Here is a 20,138-nt window from a genome sequence, read left to right as displayed (position 1 = left end):
GCTGGCTGTAAAACATGCATCGTTAATCATTGAAACATTTTTTTTTTAAAAGCCGCATTTCTCCTTTCAACTCATTGACTATCACAAGGCTGATAATACTTTTCAGCCTTCTATTTGTAACTTGTAAATGTTACTGAATGACTGGAATCTCAAACTACAGTGCCAGTTATGAAATTTTTGCATAGCCTGAAGGATGTGATATCACCATCACATATCCATCTTCAAATGACTATGTTATGATATTAGAAAAGGCAAAATGACATTGAACTAAAACATCTGCATAATCATATTGATACAAGGCAACCAAATGAAGGGAGTGAGAGAGAGAAAAAATTTCTTTCTGTAAAAGTGGATTTTTATTTGTTACATTACTTTTCATGTTCCAGATTCAATTTTCAGCATATTTGTTAGAAATCATAAAACATGCAATTTGTGAAAAAGCAATAAATAAATAGGCAATATTTTTAGAAATAGCTAGGAAAAATGTTAATACAGAAATGAGTTATAATTTAGTTTCATTCTACACATTAAAATAAATTTAACACATATCCTAAATGTATAAGAAAAAAAGTCAAAAAATTGAATGAAACATGCATTGTCTCCCATAAACCAAAATAAACTGTAATAAATATTGTATCTGACAGTCACACAAATTTGGTTTCAAGTACCAAAAAAACTTAAAAGTCACAAGATGCACAGTACCGTCAGGAGCATAAATAAAATTAGTACTCATTGTATTGCACAGCTAGCAGACAAGCAAAGATTCATCATCACTGACTTCATTCTTCAGCGTTGCTTCCAGACACGCATCGGGTACCTGGGCCGTATGTACAATCCCACAGTGCTCACAAGGCCCGTCTCTACTGCTAGACTGTTCTCTATCAGGTATTAAAGCAGAGTGCTGCCTGATTCCTTGCACCCTTCCAGGGCTTGGCTCACCAACAGGTCTGCAACAGCCCCTCATGTCAATGTCTGATGCTGCATCAGAAATTGGAATTAATAATTCAACATCATCATCGTCGTCGTCATCTTCTCTTCCATTGACTCTAGTATCAAGTTGTCGCAAGGGACTCTGGTTCTGACGAGATGAACTTGATCTCCCAATGGAAAACCTCATCCATCGCAAACTCTGAGTCACTCTGCTCAGTGCACTGGTCAACTGCTGTCTCGCTGGACTAATGCTGGGCTGCTCTGAGGTTTCCAATTGTGAGGTAGGTACTTCTGCAGCCGTATTTATATGGTAACCAGATGAAATTCCACTTGCTCCTACAACAACTTCTACTGCTGTGGTGGGTGCAACCTTTTGAGGTAGAGGGACGACAAGCCCACCAACAGCACCAGGTATATCTCTCCGCTCACTGTCTCGATCTGCATCATCAGATTCAAATGTCATAAGTCTACGGTGTAGACTTTCTGATTCCCTTGTAACATTTTGCTCACCGGTAGGATCATCTCTATCTGTTGACACAAGTGCTAGAGACCCCGAATTCCTGGATCTTGTAAAACTGAAGATGCGATTCCATAAGTTAGATCGACTACTAGAGGTAGAAGATCGAATGGAGGTTAGTCCAAGTTGTGACCTTACTGCTAATCGGAGGTTTTCCAAAATGGATGCCTAAAATTTAAATAAACAATATTAGGTTTAGCAGTATATCCAAACTTTAATTGTTATGGTTAATTGTACCACTCAGAATCTTCCAGACATTTTAAATTAGAGTGGAAAGTAGCAACTAAGGCAGCCTAAACAAATTGGGCAGCTATTTGCAAAAAAAAACAATAACAGTAATTTATATTGGTTTGCTGAATGAAAAGCATAATGGTGCACAAAACAAAATTATGTAAACATTCTCAATGATGGTCTCCTCCTATAACGTTATTTATGCCATGCCAATTGCATTCTGATTTTCTTTCAGCAATTCCTCTCACACACATTAAAAGCACTAATCAATCTTTCTTTCCTCTCAGTACCCCACCCACTGATCTGACACAGTTCAAAGCTACCATCAAAATTACATTAATGCAGATCTTTGAAGGTTCAGTGGAAAAACACAGCCGACCTTAACCATGTTGAGGTTTTCACTCATGTTTTTAAATTTTAATTTGTCTTTAGTACTACCAGTTTTAGTGGATGGCTTTCTAAGGGTACGCTGATTGTTACAGTCAAAGTGCAAATGATGGATGAGGTGAGTTATTACAATTGCACAAATCATAAATATTTTTAAATACAAGTCTTAAAAGAAAATGCTTGAAAAACAACAAAATACAACTTCACAAACACAAGGAAATCTGCAGATGCTGGAAATTCAAGCAACACACACAAAATGCTAGTGGAACGCAGCAGGCCAGGCAGCATCTATAGGAAGAAGCACAGTCGACTTTTCAGGCCAAGACCCTTTGTCAGGACTAACTGAAAGAAAAGATAGTAAGAGATTTGAAAGTGGGGGGGGGGGGGGGGGGGGAGATCTGAAATGATAGAAGAAGACAGGAGGGGGAGGGATGAAGCTAAGAGCTGGAAAGGTGATTGGCAAAAGGGATACAGAGCTGGAGAAGAAGGATCATGGGACAGGAGGCCTAGGGAGAAAGAAAGGGGGAAGGGAGCACCAGAGGGAGATGGAGAACAGGCAAAGAGTGATTGTGAGAGGAGCAGAGAAAAAAAGGAAGAGAGAGAAAAAAGGGGGGAGAATAAATAAATCAGGGATGGGGTAAGAGGGGGAGGAGGGGCATTAACAGAAGTTAGAGAAATCAATGGTCATGCCATCAGTTTGGAGGCTACCCAGCCGGAATATAAGGTGTTGTTCCTCCAACCTGAGTTTGGATTCATTTTGACAATAGAGGAGGCCATGGATAGACATATCAGAATGGGAATGGGACGTGGAATTAAAATGTGTGGCCACTGGGAGATCCTGCTTTCTCTGGCGGACAGAGCGTAGGTGTTCAGCGAAACAGTCTCCCAGTCTGCATCAGGTCTCACCTATAAAAGGCCACACCGGGAGCACTGGACGCAGTATACCACACCAGCCGACTCACAGGTGATGTGTCGCCTCACCTGTAAGAACTGTCTGGGGCCCTGAATGGTGGTGAGGGAGTAAGTGTAAGGGCAGGTGTAGCACTTGTTCCGTTTACAAGGTTAAGTGCCAGGAGGGAGATCGGTGGGAAGGGATGGGGGGGGGGGGAACGAATCGGCAAGGGAGAGCAGAAGGAGGGGGAGGGAAAGATGTGCTTGCTAGTGGGATCCCGTTGGAGGTGGCGGAAGTTACGGAGAATTATATGTTGGACCTGGAGGCTGATGGGGTAGTAGGTGAAGACAAAGGGAACCCTATCCCAAGTGGGGTGGCAGGTGGATGGGGTGAGAGCAGATGTGCATGAAATGGGAGATGCATTTGAGAGCAGAGTTGATGGTGGAGGAAGGGAAGACCCTTTGTTTAAAAAAGGAAGACATCTCCTTCGTCCTGGAATGAAAAGCCTCATCCTGAGAACAGATGCGGCAGAGACGGAGGAATTGCGAGAAAGGGATGGCATTTTTGCAAGAGACAGGGTGGGAAGAGGAATAGTCCAGGTAGCTGTGAGAGTCAGTAGGCTTATAGTAGATATCAGTAGATAAGCTGTCTCCAGAGATGGAGACAGAAAGATCAAGAAAGAAATACAACTTCAAACTTTTTCCAGTTTTCATATTTTAAATTCCCTTCATTGTTAAACTAAACAATCCTTTAGAAAACCTTCATAAACCTGTTGATAAGGGGGAGCTGTTGTTGTCTGGCATACTGACCTCTACCTGGCCGAGGCACAGCAACAACTCTCTGATATCCTCTCTTATTTACCTCTTGATCATGACCCCACTAAGGAGCACTAGGCCATTGTCTCCTATACCATCACCAACCTTATCAGCTCTGGGGATCTCCCATCCACTGCCACCAACCTCATAGTTCCCACACCCTGCACTTCCCGTTTCTACCTCCTACCCAAGATCCACAAACCTGCCTGTCCAGGTAGACCTATCGTCTCAGCTTGCTCCTGCCCCACTGAACTTATTTCTGCATACCTTGACACCGTCTTATCCCCCCTTGTTCAACCTCTTCCCACCTATGTTCGTGACATTTCTCATGCTTTGAATTTTTTCAATGATTTTAAGTTCCCTGGCCCCCACTGTCTTATTTTCACCATGGACATCCAGTCCCTATATACCTCCATCCCCCACCAAGATGGTCTCGAAGCTCTTCGCTTTTTTTTTGGATTCCAGACCTAATCAATTCCCCTCTACCACCACTGTCCTCCGTCTAGCGAGATTAGTTCTTACTCTCAATAATTTCTCCTTTGGCTCCTCCCACTTCCTCCAAACCAAGGGTGTAACAGTTGGCTTTGTGGAACAGTCCATGTTCCAAGTCTATACCGGTATCCATCCCCCTCTTTTCCTTCGCTACATCGACGACTGCATTGGCGCTGCCTCTTGCACACATGCTGAGCTCGTCGACTTCATTAACTTTGCCTCCAACTTTCACCCTGCCCTCAAATTTACCTGGTCCATTTCCAACACCTCCCTCCCCTTTCTTGATCTTTCTGTCTCCATCTCTGGAGATGGCCTATCTACTATAAACCTACAGACTCTCACAGCTACTTGGACTATTCCTCTTCCCACCCTGTCTCTTGCAAAAAGGCTATCCCCTTCTCACAATCCATCCGTCTCCGCCGCATCTGCTCTCAGGATGAGGCTTTTCATTCCAGGACGAAGGAGATGTCTTCCTTTCTTAAACAAAGGGGCTTCCCTTCGTCCACCATCAACTCTGCTCTCAAACGCATCTCTCCCATTTCCTGCACATCTGCCCTCACCCCATCCACCCGCCACCCCACTTGGGATAGGGTTCCCCTTGTCCTTACCTACCACCCCACTAGCCTCCTGGTCCAACGTATAATTCTCCATAACTTCCACCACCTCCAACGGGATCCCACTACCAAATACATTTTTCCCTTCCCCCCCCCTTCTGCTTTTCGCAGGGATCGCTCCCTACGCGACTCCCTTGTCCACTCGTACCCTCCATTCCTTCCCACTGATCTCCCTCCTGGCACTTATCCTTGTAAACGGAACAAGTGCTACACCTGCCCTTACACTTCCTCCCTCAGCACCATTCAGGGCCCCAGACAGTCCTTCCAGGTGAGGCGACACTTCACCTGTAAGTCCGCTGGTGTGGTATACTGCATCCGGTGCTCCCGGTGTGGCCTTTTATATATTGGTGAGACCCAACGCAGACTGGGAGACCGTTTCGCTGAACACGTACACTCGGTCCACCTGAAAAAGCAGGATCTCCCAGTGGCCACACATTTTAATTCCACGTCTCATTCCCATTCTGATATGTCTATTCATGGCCTCCTCTATTGTCAAAATAAATCCAAACTCAGGTTGGAGGAACAACAACTTATATACCGGCTGGGTAGCCTCCAACCTGATGGCATGAACGTTGATTTCTCTAACTTCCATTAATGCCCCTCCTCCCCTTCTTACCCCATCCCTGATTTATTTATTCTTCCCCCCCCCCCCTTTTTCTCTCCCTTTTTTTTCTCTGCCCCTCTCGCAATCACTCCTTGCCTGTTCTCCATCTCCCTCTGGTGCTCCCTTCCCCCCCACCTTTCTTTCTCCTGAGGCCTCCCATCCCATGATCCTTCCCCTTCTCCAGCTCTGTATCCCTTTTGCCAATCACCTTTCCAGCTCTTAGCTTCATCCCTCCCCCTCCTGTCTTCTTCTATCATTTCAGATCTCCTCCCCCCCCCCCCCCCACTTTCAAATCTCTTACTATCTTTGCTTTCGGTTAGTCCCAACGAAGGGTCTCGGCCCAAAACGTCGACAGCGCTTCTCCCTATAGATGCTGCCTGGCTTGCTGTGTTCCACCAGCGTTTTGTGTGTGTTGTTGTTTCAATTTCCAGCATCTGCAGATTTCCTCATGTTTGTTCTTTATAAAACAGCTCTGTTTCATTTACAAAGAACAAAACTACAATATTTCCACTGTTGTGTGGCATTCATTTAATCAAGACTGTTAACTCTGCATCTTATTTAAATTATTTTCCACTTGTGGCATTGTTAATAAAATTAAAATAGAACTATAGTAATTTAAATCAATACAGTCAGCCCTCCTTATCCGCGGGGGATTGGTTCCGGGACCCCCCGCAGATACCAAAAAACACGGATGCTCAAGTCCCTTAAATAAAATGGCATAGTATTTGCATATAACCTACACACATCCTCCCGTATACTTTAAATCATCTCTAGATTACTTATAATACCTAATACAATGGAAATGCTATGTAAATAGTTGTTACACTGTCTTGTTTAGGGAATAAGGACACTTTGGAGGAGGCTCAATAATACTAAAGTCGGAATCTGTGGAGGTTGAGGGCCGAGGCCCACTTTAGCCTTTGAAGAATTGCTTTGACCAATTAATTGCTTTATAGGAGCCATTTTTTCACAGGAACAGAGTAACAACTGAACGAGATGCGAGGCAAACAATGCTCAAACAATGAGTGGTGGAAGAACACTTTCGGGTATTCTCAATTTGCGGTTGGTTGAATCTGCACACGCGGAACCCACGAATGAGGGCCGACTGTACTGTAAATACACCAAAAAATTAATAGGGAAGCAACTAAAAGAAAATGGCAAATAGACGTGTGGTTTTAAAGAAGCAACAATATAACTCTCCACTGTAAATACTGAACTTAATTTGGATAGTTTCAAAACTGATCCCAATACCCTAAATAGTTATAAGTGGTTTATAACTATTGGTTTATAATTATAGCTACTTTAGCTATCAGTAGCAAAAGATTTAGTTTTTTTTAAAGAAATAATTAAAATAGGTTTAACAAGTTATTTTATGTAAACTTGTTGCTGAATCAGAATAGCAAGCATTTTAACAAAAAAAAATCTATACAGGTTTGTTTTGTGCTTGTAAAGCTCAGTCTTTTTAAATATTAACTTTCTTCCCCTTTATCCTTGGTTATACAGCATGCTATGTTCTACCAAACCAGAGTTTGCCACATGAAATCTTGGGAAATAGTATGCTAAGCCCTAGTATGCATTCCCATCCCTCCTTAGTCCACCATAGCATTCTGACATCTGAAATCTTAACTACTCTGATGCAATTAAATGGCGAAGGGAACAGGGGTAAAAAAAAAATCACCCAGTTTCATTTTCTGTACAGGTATTAATACCAGGATTTTCAAGGAATGGTGACAGTATACCCTAAGAAGGCAAAACAAGGTTAGAATGGGCCAAGTAATGCTAGTATCACTTCTATTCATAGCCATCCTTAAAAAAAGAAACAGCATGATGGCTTTCACCCCAAAAAATAATTGTGAATTTAAATAAAAACAAAGTTATTTTTAAAAAAATCAACCATTATCCCACCCATCACTAACACGCCTTTTGGTCAATCTACGCAATAACTTACCTTCATTATGCAACATTTTTGGCAAGCAGTACCCAGTTCAGTAAAAAAAAATCGTTTTTTCCTCTAGGACCCAATTGCCAACATGCAGGTCCCAATAAAGGAGCCTTATAATATTCCTCAATCAGCACTAAACATTTGCTTCTGTACAGCACTTCTGTGTCCTTAGAAAGCAGACATTTGCTCCTTCCCCAACCCTTTCTCACCTCCAAAACATACCCAACTTTCCAAAATCCCAGACGGATTTCATTTTCACCCCATTACTTAAAGAGACAGTACTACTGCACAGGAACAGCTGCTTCAGCTCACCTAGTCCATACTGACCTCATCTTCTGTCTAGTCCCATGTAACTGGATAATGTCCTTCCAAATCCCTTCCATCTGTATCTACTTATCCAAAGTTCTCATAAATATTACAAATGAATCTGCATCTGCCACTTCCACTGGCAGCTCATTCCACATTCACATTCTCCTCAAATTTGCCTTCAATTTTTCACCGTTCACCTTACACATATGACCTCTGGTTCATCCTGAGGGGAAAAAGCCTGCATGTATTCACATCTATACTCCTTAATTTTGTATACCTCTATCAAATCTCCCCTCATTCTCCTATTTTCTAGGGAATGAAGTCCTAACCTAGTCAACCTTTCCCTGCAACTCAGACCAAGTCCCATCCTTTTAACTTCTCTCTGCACTCTTTCAAGCTTGTTTATATTTTTCCTGTAGGTTGGTAAGCAGAATTGCACACAATACTGTAAACCATGCCTCACCAACAACTTGTACAACTTCACACAACATAACTCCTGTCTCAATGCTCTGATTTATGAAGGTCAATGTGCTAAAGAGGTCTCTATATGATTATATCTACCTGCATCTCTATTTCCAGGCCCCTTTGTTCTACCGCATACCTCAGACCCCTACCATTCACTATCTTACCCCAGTTTGTCATCCCAATGTGCAACACACCAGACTTGCCTGCATTAAATTCAATATGACACTTTTAAGCCCCTTCTCCTAGCTGGTCAACATCAGGCTGCAAGCTTTGATCACCTTTCTCATTGTCCACTACACAAAAGGGTCCTGCCAAAGGGTTTTGATCAGAAACATCAATTATACTCTTTTCCATAGATGCTGCCTGACCAGCTGAGCACTTCCAGCAATTTTTGTGTGTTGCTGACTATCCCTAATAAGGCTCTGTCTATCCTAATGCTTATACATGCTGTGCCTTAGAATGCCTTCTAATAATTTACCTACAACTGACATCAGGTTCACCAGCCTATAATTTCCTAGCTCATTCTTAGAGCTGTTCTTAAACAATGGAACAATATTAGTTATCAAGTCCTCACCCATGGCTAAAGACAGTTTAAATATCTCTGCAGGAGTCCCTGCAATTCCTGCACTAGCCTCTCACATGATCTGACAGATCACCTTGCAAGATCCTGCGGATTTATCCATCCTAATTCACCTAAAGAGAGCCAGCACTTCGTCTTCTGTAATCCAGATATGGTCTGTGATCTGCTTTGCTTTAGCTCTATAGTCTCCTGAGTGAAAAAAATCTCCCCCGTCTTTTTCGGCTCCATGCATAGATAACCACACTGATCTTCTGGAGGACCAATTTTGTTTCCTGCTCTCCTCCTGCTCTTAATATAGATATTGAAACCAGTGAGATTCTCTGCTTTGTCTGCAAGGGTTAAAAGTGTCCTCTGTTAACTCTCCTGGTTTGCCTCAAGTGTTCCCTTGCATTTCTTATACTCAAGTTCCTCAATTGATCCTAACTACAAATGCATCTTCCTCTTTTTCTTTACCAGGGCCTCGATGTCCCTGAATAACCAAGGGTCCCTCAACTTGTCAGTCTTGGGGTTTACTCTAACAGTAACTTAACAATTCTGTGCTCTTAGTTACTCATTTTTGAAAGCCTCCCACTTAGCAAGCATCTTTTTGCTGAATCATGCCTGCCAAATCCTTTCTGACGTCATCAAAATTGGCCTACACAAAGTACATTGCAGATGCTGTGGTCAAATCAACACATACAAACAAGCTGGATGAACTCAGCAGGTCTCAACCCGAAACGTTGATTGCTTCTTTCAATGGATGCTGTCCGACCTGCTGGGTTCATCCAGCTTGTTTGTACGTGTTGATCAAAACTGGCCTGATTCCAACTTAGAACCTCAACTCAAGGATCCGTCCTATACTTCACTAATTGAATTATGACCACTAGATCCAAAGTGTTCCCCCTACACAGTTCACTGTCGTTTGTCTTACTCGTGCCCTTACAGGAGTAACAGAAATCCAATATCATGCTCTCTCTAGTTGGGACCTCTACATTGAAATAGGAAACTTTCCTCAACACACTTCACAGACTCTATCCCATCTAATCCTTTTATTTCTCCTCTATTTGTTTGGTTTTCAATTGCCATTCCATTATCCGGTTTAGTTTGACTGATTGGCTGTATTTTGCCTAGTTATCTGGTGTTCAAAGTGACAAGAAATGGGCTAGATTTATTAGCAATATTGACAGGTTTTCATTTTATAATAATACCTGCAATCTACAACCTCCTTATCTGAACTCCTTTCGTGATCGATATCTCCCTCCATGGCCCCACCTTTACCCAATATCAAAGTTGTCTGTAAGCAGCACCATGATAGGTTCAGATATTGGGTATGCAACATGACAAACCAAATATTTGCTAATATATAATGCTAATCACTTTATTTTCACATTACCACATGCCAGTATAGTCACTTATAATGTTGAAGGCACAACAGTTAATTTGAGATTTTATATGAGAGCATTGTGTTATTGAATGGAAAATGTTTGATTAATGCTGGATTAACTTCTTCAGATGCACTAGACTGTCAAACTAATTTTCCTTATTCTCAAGATTTCTGGAAGATTTAAACCTGTAACTTGCCCATTCAGAAGGAAAATTAATTTGCAGAGGAGAGATTGTATTAAAAGGAGATACAAACCTAAATGGCTGCCTCCTGTACTATAACAATTCTATGATTCCAAGCTACCTCCTGCACTGGTTCAAAATCTTTCAAATTAATCCTGACATCAGGTGGGAGAAGCTAAACCAATAGCTGAAGCCAATATTACAGATCTCTTGGAGTAACGATGCAGGGTTTCAACCAAAACATCAACAATTCCCTTCCTCCCACTAAGTTCTTCAAGCAGATTGTTTGTGACTCAATGGTCCCTTTCTTGGGAATGTAATAAATTTTCCCCTGACCAAATCCATGTTTGAAGTAGGGGTTATGCCAATTCAGAATGATCTTGGTTTGCCAATGACTTTTCACCCTCAGCCTTATGACCAATTTTATCATGCTGTCGGCATCCCTATCACCCAGGTTCGAAACTAAGCAAGCTAGTAGAATCAAGCACTACCCAGTTATTGATTAACATGACCCTGCCATAACACCCCCAACCCCAATTCACATGCAAATAAAGCCACTCATTAATAATTCTCTTATATCTGAAATCCTCTCCATCTCATCATCAGTTGCCCTTTATTATCCTATACCGATAATCAGGATGGAACCAATCCCTGATGGGGTTGTGATAACTAGTGTAGGTAACTAGCAATAAGAACAGTGACTAAATACATAGTAATTAGGCAACGCACAGATCTAGTGAAAAAAAATGACCCTCGGTTCCAGTGATGCTTAATTTCACAGTTCATTATGACCACTGGTTTACAATCAAACTCATCTCAAAGTCTTCCAAGGATTACAAATAAGATCATTATTCATATTATTAGAATCAAAGGTAGGCTTTTATAGCCTTTAATTTTATTCATATACATTATCATAACTGAAACAGCACAGCTTACAGCTGCAATGTGTAAATACAAATAAGAATCAGTTAAGACATTACCTGACTTGATGAACACACTGGGAAATCTTCCACTGGAGGAATCAAGCCTTGTGCAATCAACTGACCATAGGAGGGTGGAGCCTCCCTTCGTAGCAGTTCTGCTTCAACTCTTGATAAATGGGTTTCAAAAGACCTTACAAACATAATAAAAAAAAACAACTGAGTTCTTCTCAAAGTGGCACAAAACAGCAGCAGTTACAGATCAGTTCTCAGAATCATATTTATTGTCACTGACATAAATCATAAAATTCGTTGTTTTGTGACTGCAGTACAGTGCAGGAATGACAAATTACAAGTTACAATAAGAATAAATAGATATTGCAAAAGAGAAATTGTGAGGTAATGTTCATGGGTTCTTTAGAAGCTCTTCTTGTAACATCAAATGAGGGCCTTCAGGATGTTTACCATGATGGCACGAGAGGAGGGCATGTCCTGGATGGTGAGTCTTTAATGATGGATGCTACAACCATCTGAAGCCTCTTACAATCCTGTGTTCTAGCACCTCCATTCCAGACAATGAAGTAACCAGTTAGAATGCTCTCCACCACAATACATCTGTAGAAATTTGCTAGTCTTTGTGACATACCAAATCTCCTCAAACTCCTAATGAAGAATAACTGCTAGCATACCTTCATCCTGATTACATCAATATAGCAGGTCTAGCATAGATCTTAAGGTTGTTAAGGCCAGGGGTTAAGCTCCCACTACCTATTAAATGCTCCCATGGCATGCACCGCAAACAGCCTCTGACAACCAAGTCCAGCTCCTGGCTTTCACATGTAGCTTCACCTCTATTCCCGGCGGAACCGTTTCTACTGATAGAAGGGGCAAAGGCGGGTTACTGGTACCTTAAAACCAGTCGCTTTGGATAAATGAGGCTTGTCAGCCATGGTTGGCAGCTCATCTAGGAGGAGGAAAACTCTGACCTCAAACCACTACTGCCTTGTGGCTATACCTACTTATGGGGAAAGCTTCAGGAGTACGCCCCGAGGGAAAAAATCTGAAGCTGGAGTCCCTAAGGCAGTCCTACGTCGAGCTCAATGCTGAATGGCAATTCCTGCAAAGCTACTGGAACCAAACTGTATCAGCTCTGCCGTTCCTTTGGATTCATCAGATGCATGGCGAGGAAAAGATAGCTACATGGGCAAAGGCTTGCTCTCTATATTGTACTGCCAAGCTTGCACATCTAGATAGCTACGATGCAACATCCATGGTCAACCTTCTCTGACAGAGGCCTCACTCAGCATAGATGTTGGCACTCAGGAACTCACCTTTTCCACTGAAAACTGGTGCATGTTTTCCCAACTCCTCTTTCCTGTGTCCATACATCAGTTGCTGGTTTTGGTCTTGCTAACATGAATTGCAAGGTTATTGTTGCAACACCACTTGACCAGCTGATCTTATTTGCTCCTGTATGCTGTGTTGCCATTGAGATTCCGCCAACAACCGTGGATGGCGTTTGAGCCATCTGTGAGGCTCAACGACATCTTGAGCCATGTTGTTTACCAGTGAGAAGGAAGTTTTATTGCTGATCTGCACCAACTATGGTCCCCAGATGAGGAAGTCAAGGATCCATTTGCAGAAGGAGGCACAGATTTTGAAGCTTGTTGATTAATATTGAGGGGATGATTGTGTTAAACACGGAGTTTTAATCAATTAGCAATACCTACATCAGGCTGATGTTTATGTATAGGTGGTCTAAATCCCAGTGGAGAGCCAGTGAGATTGCATCCAATGTAGACCTGTTGTGGCAATAGGCAAACTGTAGCGTGTCCATGCCTCTGCTTAGAACGGAGTAAATACTAACAATCGACATCTCAAAACACTTCATCACAGTAAGGGTGAGAGCTACTGGGTAATAGTCTTGAGGAAGTTCACCACGTTCCTCTTGGGCACTGTGAAGTTTCATCCTCTTGAAGGATGTTCTGGCATCAACTTCTGAGACAAAGATCATAGAGGAACCTAGGCCTGTGCTGGAACATTGATGATAAAAGTCCCACCCCTTTTAATGTCTACATTTACTGAGAGGTAGCTCTGAACTTATAGTGTGCATGGTTCAGGTATTTTATCATTGGAGGATGGTTTTGTACCACTGTAGCAAGGTTAGTAAATAGTAGCTGGTTTGCTTTACAGATGCAAACTACAAGGCTCATTATTTTGTACTGGTCAATGACTTGCAGATACGTGTCAGTAACCTTAGATCTAGACAAGAACATTCACATAGGCTGAACAATGTCTCATTTACCCTGTAGATTAGCTCCATTTCAGCACAAAGCTTATTGGAGGTGATATGCAACATGACTGCAAGGAACAATGGAGCAATGACACTGCCTTGCCTGATACCCAACTGCATAGTGATTGATCTTGCATAACCGTCATGAAACAAACTTCATATTTAAAAGGCCATATCATCCTTCAAGCCTGCCTCTGCAATTCAGTATGATCATGACCAATGTGCCTAGACCTCAATTCCCCAAACTTTCAAAATTTTTTATCTACTTCCTCTTCAAATATCTCTGGTGATCTATCCAGACTCCATGTGCGGTACAGAATTCCAGAGATTCACCAGTCTGTGAGGAAACAATCTCATGGACTCACACTTGTCACAATCCCCCTTGCTGAGACTCTGCCAGCAGTAGGAACATCACATCATAGTTCCTGTCATGCCCCCATTAAGATTTTATCTTACTGAAACAACACTCTTTTAAAATCCAAAGAGTACAAGTCTAACCAGTATCAGTTGTTAGGACTACTCTTCAGGATAGAAATTAGCATATTGAATCTCTTCCAAACTGCCTCCAATGCTTGCTTGTATGCTTAAATTGCAATAATGCAGTATTTAATTATTAGAAATCCTGATTTGGTACCCAGTACATTCATTAGTCAATTAAGCCCTCATCATCACACATTTGAGTGTTTACAAGGTCAATTTTGCCTTGCTGGGTGTGAGGGTCAGAGCTGGAGATGGGAACACCATACAAGCTGAAACTCACTGTGTTCCACTTATGCTCCCTTCAAACTCCCTTATGGATGTTGTTTGTCATTTTCTTCAAAAACATTGATAGTTTTTTTAAAAATGTGACAAACAACATCCAGTAGTTTGGAAAATCTGCCAGTCTGACACACCAAAGTCCTGACAGTGACATCTTATTGGAGATTTATACGAGCAAATATGTATGCAGTACTCCTGGTGTGGTCTCAACAATACCCCATACAACGGCAATAGTTACCTCTATTATTACATTTCAAACCCCTGCCACTTGTTGTTTTAGTTATTTGTTGCTTCTGCATTGCAATTTGCTTTTCATGCACAAAAACATCAAGCTTGCTCTTAGTTAACAGCACCTATCCTCATGTAATCTCAGATTTGGATACCTAACACTCTAATTCCTCCTTGATAAATATTGATACTGAATAATCAAGAGCCTAAGGCCATTATTGGAACACTGTCATTCTCATTCCACCCCCCCCACCCAGCTTGAAGACCCATTTATTCTGACTTTATCATCTAAGTAATAGCAAGACTTTAATCAATGTTGATACACCATTTTGTGCTCCGGCCTTTTACATTTCACACATGCTCTCTGAAAATCCAAATACACCACAGCTGTATTGGTTTAGCTTGCTATATCCTTAACAAACTCGAGCAAGAAAAGGAGGTCTGCAGACAGCCAAATTTGTGAAGGATGCTTCATATTTCCTTCAATTGTGAAAATGAAAGGCTTTTGCAGGGCCATGAAAGGCCACCCAAATAGTTTATTTCCTCTCTGTACCAGTCAGCGATGTCACCTGGTGAAGATCACATCCATTGTGTCTGTAGATGGATGGAATTCACAAAGCAATTTGGAAAGCAGCTGCTTGCTATCTGATCAAAACAGCCAGGTGGTAGTCTCCTCTGTAGCAACAACTCATTTATTTCCAGTCCAGAGCAAGAACACAATTACGGCATCTCTGACAACCCCGGAACATTTTCTTCTTCCATTTTCTTCTTCCCAAATAGAGAAGGTTCAAGCCACTAGCACATTCTTTTCTGGAAGGGTCAATCAGCCAACTTATGCTTCCCAGATTGCCCCAAATTCTTTGAGGACTTGACTCCAGGCATTAAGTGGGAGAACCTAACCTTTTGATCTCTTTTACCTCCTCCCATTTCCTTGATTCTGCTTGATACCCGAGACTTCAGCTAGTTCATAAGCCTTTTTCAGCTCCCTTCTCATATCACATACTTCTCCCACATTTCGCTGAGGTCAGGATACAAGTTAGAGGGTTGCTGTCTGTCCTCACCTCAGACTTGGCAGCATAGTTCACTTAACTTATCCACACAGTCCATTTCAATGCCAGGAGCTCCAATTTGTGCATGGGGTAGATCCACTTGGAGGATGACAGACTCTGGCTGACAAATGCAGCAGGTCTCAACCCTGTGCCCTGATCCTGATACAGTCCCACTCTAACTTCTCTCTGCTGGCACCTGTATGCAATACACACGGCAACCGCGGGTCTGCAGAAGTCAGCACAGACGCTTTTGTCAGCAGCTCCTTCAGCAACTGAGAGGCATCTTCACGTTTCACATCCATCTCGCTTCAAAAGGCTCCGAAGGTCTAAGATAACCTTTACCATCCCTTCCTTTTGTCCTCCCTTTCTTCCCCAATGGAGGGTAACTGCACAGAAGCTTATATACAGGGTGAATCATTTTAGAATAGTCCTTCACAGTCCTACAATAGTACCCACAGAATCCAAGGAACAAGCACAAGGTGGCTATATGGTCACTGCCTCTATCTTAGCTACTCCATCCTGTGAGACTATGTGCCCAACGTAGCTGACAAATGTCTTGCAGAACTGGCACTTGTCCAGGTAAAGTTTTAACCTGTCAGTTTTCAAGAAGCCCAGTAACTTCAGTAGCCTTGCTTCATGTTCCTCCAAGGTGGACCCGAACACTATGAGATCATCCAGGTACACCAATACGTCAAGTTCATATACCCCACCATTTTCTCCATGACATGCTGGAAAGTCACCAGGGCTCCCAATATGCTCTGGGGCATCCTTTCAAACTGGAAGTATCCCAGTGGACATAGGTGTGCCATCTTCTCTTTGACAGCCTCGCTCACGGGAATCTGATAATACTCACTCCTCAAGACCAGCATATTAAACCACTTTGCACCACTCAGACAGGCTAGCACATCCTGCATATAACTCACATACATAACAAAGAGTTTCTGTGTCTTTATGGATCTCACTACATCAGCAGCCAGCCCCCTCAAACTCTCTTCCAATTGTTGTCTTTTCACATCATCAGAGCACTGCCACTCATCCAGCATCTGAGAGGTTGGCTCTGCCCAAGTCTCATATTCCTCTTCCCCTTTAAGGGTGGGCTTCATTCCTGAGAACATTCTTAGGACACTGAACCTGGGCATTTTACCATTTATTCGCCAGGAAGTCAAGGCCACTACCAACTCAGAATGCTCACCCCACGCTGGAGGACTCATTAGACCTTCCACATCAGACCACTCCTTCCCCTCGCTCCAGAGAAACGAGAGCAACTTGTCTTTGAAGTCCCCGCTGTTATCCCCCCACCCCCCACCCAGCTACAGGAAACTGCTTCCGATTTGGCATGCTTGCCTACACTCCCCTCTTCCTAGAAAGTATGGACAGCCCATGGCCCTCACCTCTCCCACGACCCCAACAGTACCAGGCAGTTCCACTGCTGTTACATCAGTGCTAGTCTGAACTAAATCAAAGTCTTTGCCCATCATTTTGTCAAACCTCTGCTCCATGATCGTAATGCTTTGATGGTACTTAAACAATTTGTTGGGGATACAAATGTCTAACCCACTCAATACACACACGCATTCATTACTGGTAAACCCATGGATTTTCACCACCACTCGACCCCTGCAGCGTCCATAACAACACATCTTAATCACTTTACCAGACAATAGTTTAACAAAGGCTTAAACACACAACCCACTGGATCAATGCTCAGTGCAATCACACAGCATCCAACAAAATCAATCCTGGACAAGCCCCCACAAATGAAACCCCTGGTTTCCTTGGCTGCACGAGTCTAGGGAAGACACAGTCCAGTCCTGCCAAACCCGCGAGATGGAGTCAGCTCTCCCAACCCAAACCTCGGTTTGTGTGCATGCTGTGGAATTTGCAACCCTGTTACAACTCGGTGCCAAGAAACAACACACTGCATACGATTAAAAGAATTATATTTATGAATCTTTAACTAAAGGGTTAGTAAAGAAAAGTAAAACCCAAAAGGCAAGCAAGAGAAAATCTGCAGATGCTAGAAATCCGAAGAACTCAGCAGGCCAGGCAGCATCTATGGGAAAAAGTACAGTCGACATTTCAGGCTGAAACCCTTTGCCAGAACTGAAAAAACAGAAAGTGCCCAAGTGCCCATTTATAGTTAAACAATCGAACGTGCACCAGTTAGAACTCAATTCACTGATCCTCAGTCAATCTCACCATCCGGCTCCATCTAAACACAATTTCCCCACTGGGTCATATCCTATAACCAGTTCTCTCCAACGTCTTCTCTCTTCCTCTCACGCCAAACAAAAGACTGAATTCACATTCCACAGCACCAGTTATCTCTAACCATAACCCAGACACTGCTTCTACAGAAAGACCATTACATTAGTAGTGAAACCTTTCCCACCATAACAATCCCAACAAAATACTTAAAAATGGTCAGACAGGAAAATGCTTCAATCTTCATTCTAAAGCAGGCCAGAAATATCTGAAATTATTTCTTTAGATTATATGAAATAATTTTGCTTTACAAGAACTATGCTTTTTAATTTATTCACAACAAAAATGGGATCATAATTCAGAACTTACCTGCGTTCAAACATTCTGAGAGAGTAAAGTTTGCAGGTACATCCTAGAGCAATCACAAGCAGCAACCCACAGATTAAACTTCCAATGACTGCTGCAGTTATAACTCTGGTGGGGATAATCACAGGACAGTTTTCTTCATCACTGCCATCACCACAGTCGTCCTGTGCGTCGCACACCCAACTCTCAAAAACACAACGGTTATTCTTGCAGTGAAAATTACCAGGTTGGCAAAAGAAACAGTTCTTCTCATCAGAGCCATTTGGGCAATGATTCTGGTAATTACAACGGTCAGCTAGAGGGTAGCACACACCACTGCGGGAACAGGGGAATTCGTCCTTCTGGCATGAGCTGCAGTTGTGTTCGTCTCGTCCATTTGGGCAGTGCCAATAACCATCACAGCGCTGCTGTTCAAAATAGCAACCCCAATTACCTCCGCAGGGGATTTCCCATGGAAGGCAAAATCCCTCAACTTGGTAGGTGGCATTAAAACCTCTAGCTGCATTCACTTTGTCAGCATGGAAATGTATCCGAACTTGACCCGAAGAGGAGATAACCGTTATTGGTGTCCGGGAATCAAAGGGCGTTAGAACACGAAGCAATTTGTGTGAATTTTCCTCCAGACCATCGTACACTTTTATATAATCCCCATAGCCTATGCCATCCAGCTTCAAATCATTAATGCGCAAAATAACTTTACGTCGGTCTCCTGTATCTATTAGCCATGTACAGTTGCTTCCAGGAGGATAAAAGGCAGGATAATTTGGAGAATTAAATGTGCCATAAAAGTTTCTTAGCCATTCACCACAACTAGGGGCATCACAATCTATTTCATCTTCCAAATCAAGGCAGTCAATATTTCCATCGCATCGCAGGGACTCAGGTAAACATGTATAAGATGCTGTATATCGGGAAAGACACTGGAACTGATCATAAGTGCAAGGCTGAAATGGGAAATCAGTAGGAGGCATTGACCGCTCACAAAATTCTTCATCAGAATTATCTCCACACTCATCCATGGAGTTGCATTTCCAAGTATCTGGGATACATTTTCCATTACTGCAGTGGAACTGGTCCCAGTTACAGCTTGCCTCCACAGACCTTCCTGAAAATATAATTAAATCACAATGTGAAAAGTAAGTAGCTGGAGAAATAAAAACTTTAAAAAAATTTTTTTATAGTTACTTCATTAGAATTCCTTAACAAAAGTTACTGCATCTCACTTCCTTTCCAATCCTGATGAAGGTCTCAGCCCAAAGTTGCAACTCCTTATTCCTTTCCGTAGATGCTGCCTCTAGCATTTTGTGTGTGTTACATTTATTTAACACGCTTCACAATCTTAAGACAGCCTAAAACATTCTATAGCTAATGAAACATTCTAATATTTACCCATTTTTACCTTGCAGGAAGCATAGCATACAGAATGTAAAGCTGTAACCCTGACCAATTAAAAACAATGCTGTTGGTACTTTCTATAATTTTCCTCCTCATAAAAACTGCTGTCACTTTAAGCACTCAAAAGGCAAAATGTGCTTTTAGTTCTGCATGATGATTTGTATAAGCATGTGATATCTAAGGGGGAGCATAAGAGGTTAAAATGGATTATCTAAGAAAGCTTTATTCCAGTTGTTTGCTAGCAAAAATAATCAATGACAGCAGAAATATCATTCATTCATTTTCAGTTATTTTCCAATGGCACATTCACCTTTCTTTAACAGTTTCATTTATTGTGGCATGATTCCTGCATTTAAGAGAGCAAGATAAAGAGCTAGTTTGGGGACATAGTAAATGTAAGTAATTAATGAAAGGCAAATACTGCCAAAGAACGGTGCATGAGATTTCTTCACACAATCTCAGACAGGAAAATTTTGGAAGACAATTCGTGCCACATTGCTCTGACCCTGTTCTTGGCCCTGTCATGGGCCTTCCTCCCTGTTGGAATGCTCTAAAATTTCACTGCGAAAACACTGCTGTTCTACAATGCAAGTACTTTCT

The 20,138-nt window shown here is 42.2% G+C and overlaps 1 protein-coding gene across 2 annotated transcripts in view; it reads right to left on the bottom strand.

The window, feature by feature from the left end:
- Positions 1–339: 339 nt before the first annotated feature.
- lrp12 (low density lipoprotein receptor-related protein 12) overlaps positions 340–20,138 on the bottom strand; it is a 78,287-nt gene continuing 58,488 nt past the window's right edge. For both annotated transcript variants that reach the window (XM_059971216.1, XM_059971223.1), the window contains 3 exons: positions 18,147–19,248; positions 11,304–11,436; positions 340–1,615 (listed from right to left, as the gene is read on the bottom strand). In XM_059971216.1, the coding sequence (XP_059827199.1) occupies positions 746–1,615; positions 11,304–11,436; positions 18,147–19,248 (2,105 nt within the window). In that variant the 3' untranslated portion in view covers positions 340–745. The remainder of the gene's footprint in view (positions 1,616–11,303; positions 11,437–18,146; positions 19,249–20,138) is intronic.

The sequence above is a fragment of the Hypanus sabinus genome, chromosome 1, assembly GCF_030144855.1.
Source record: "Hypanus sabinus isolate sHypSab1 chromosome 1, sHypSab1.hap1, whole genome shotgun sequence".
Lineage (NCBI taxonomy): Eukaryota > Metazoa > Chordata > Chondrichthyes > Myliobatiformes > Dasyatidae > Hypanus > Hypanus sabinus.
The sequence above is the reverse complement of the archived record's forward strand: the minus strand, read 5'-3'. Positions and strand labels throughout refer to the sequence as shown.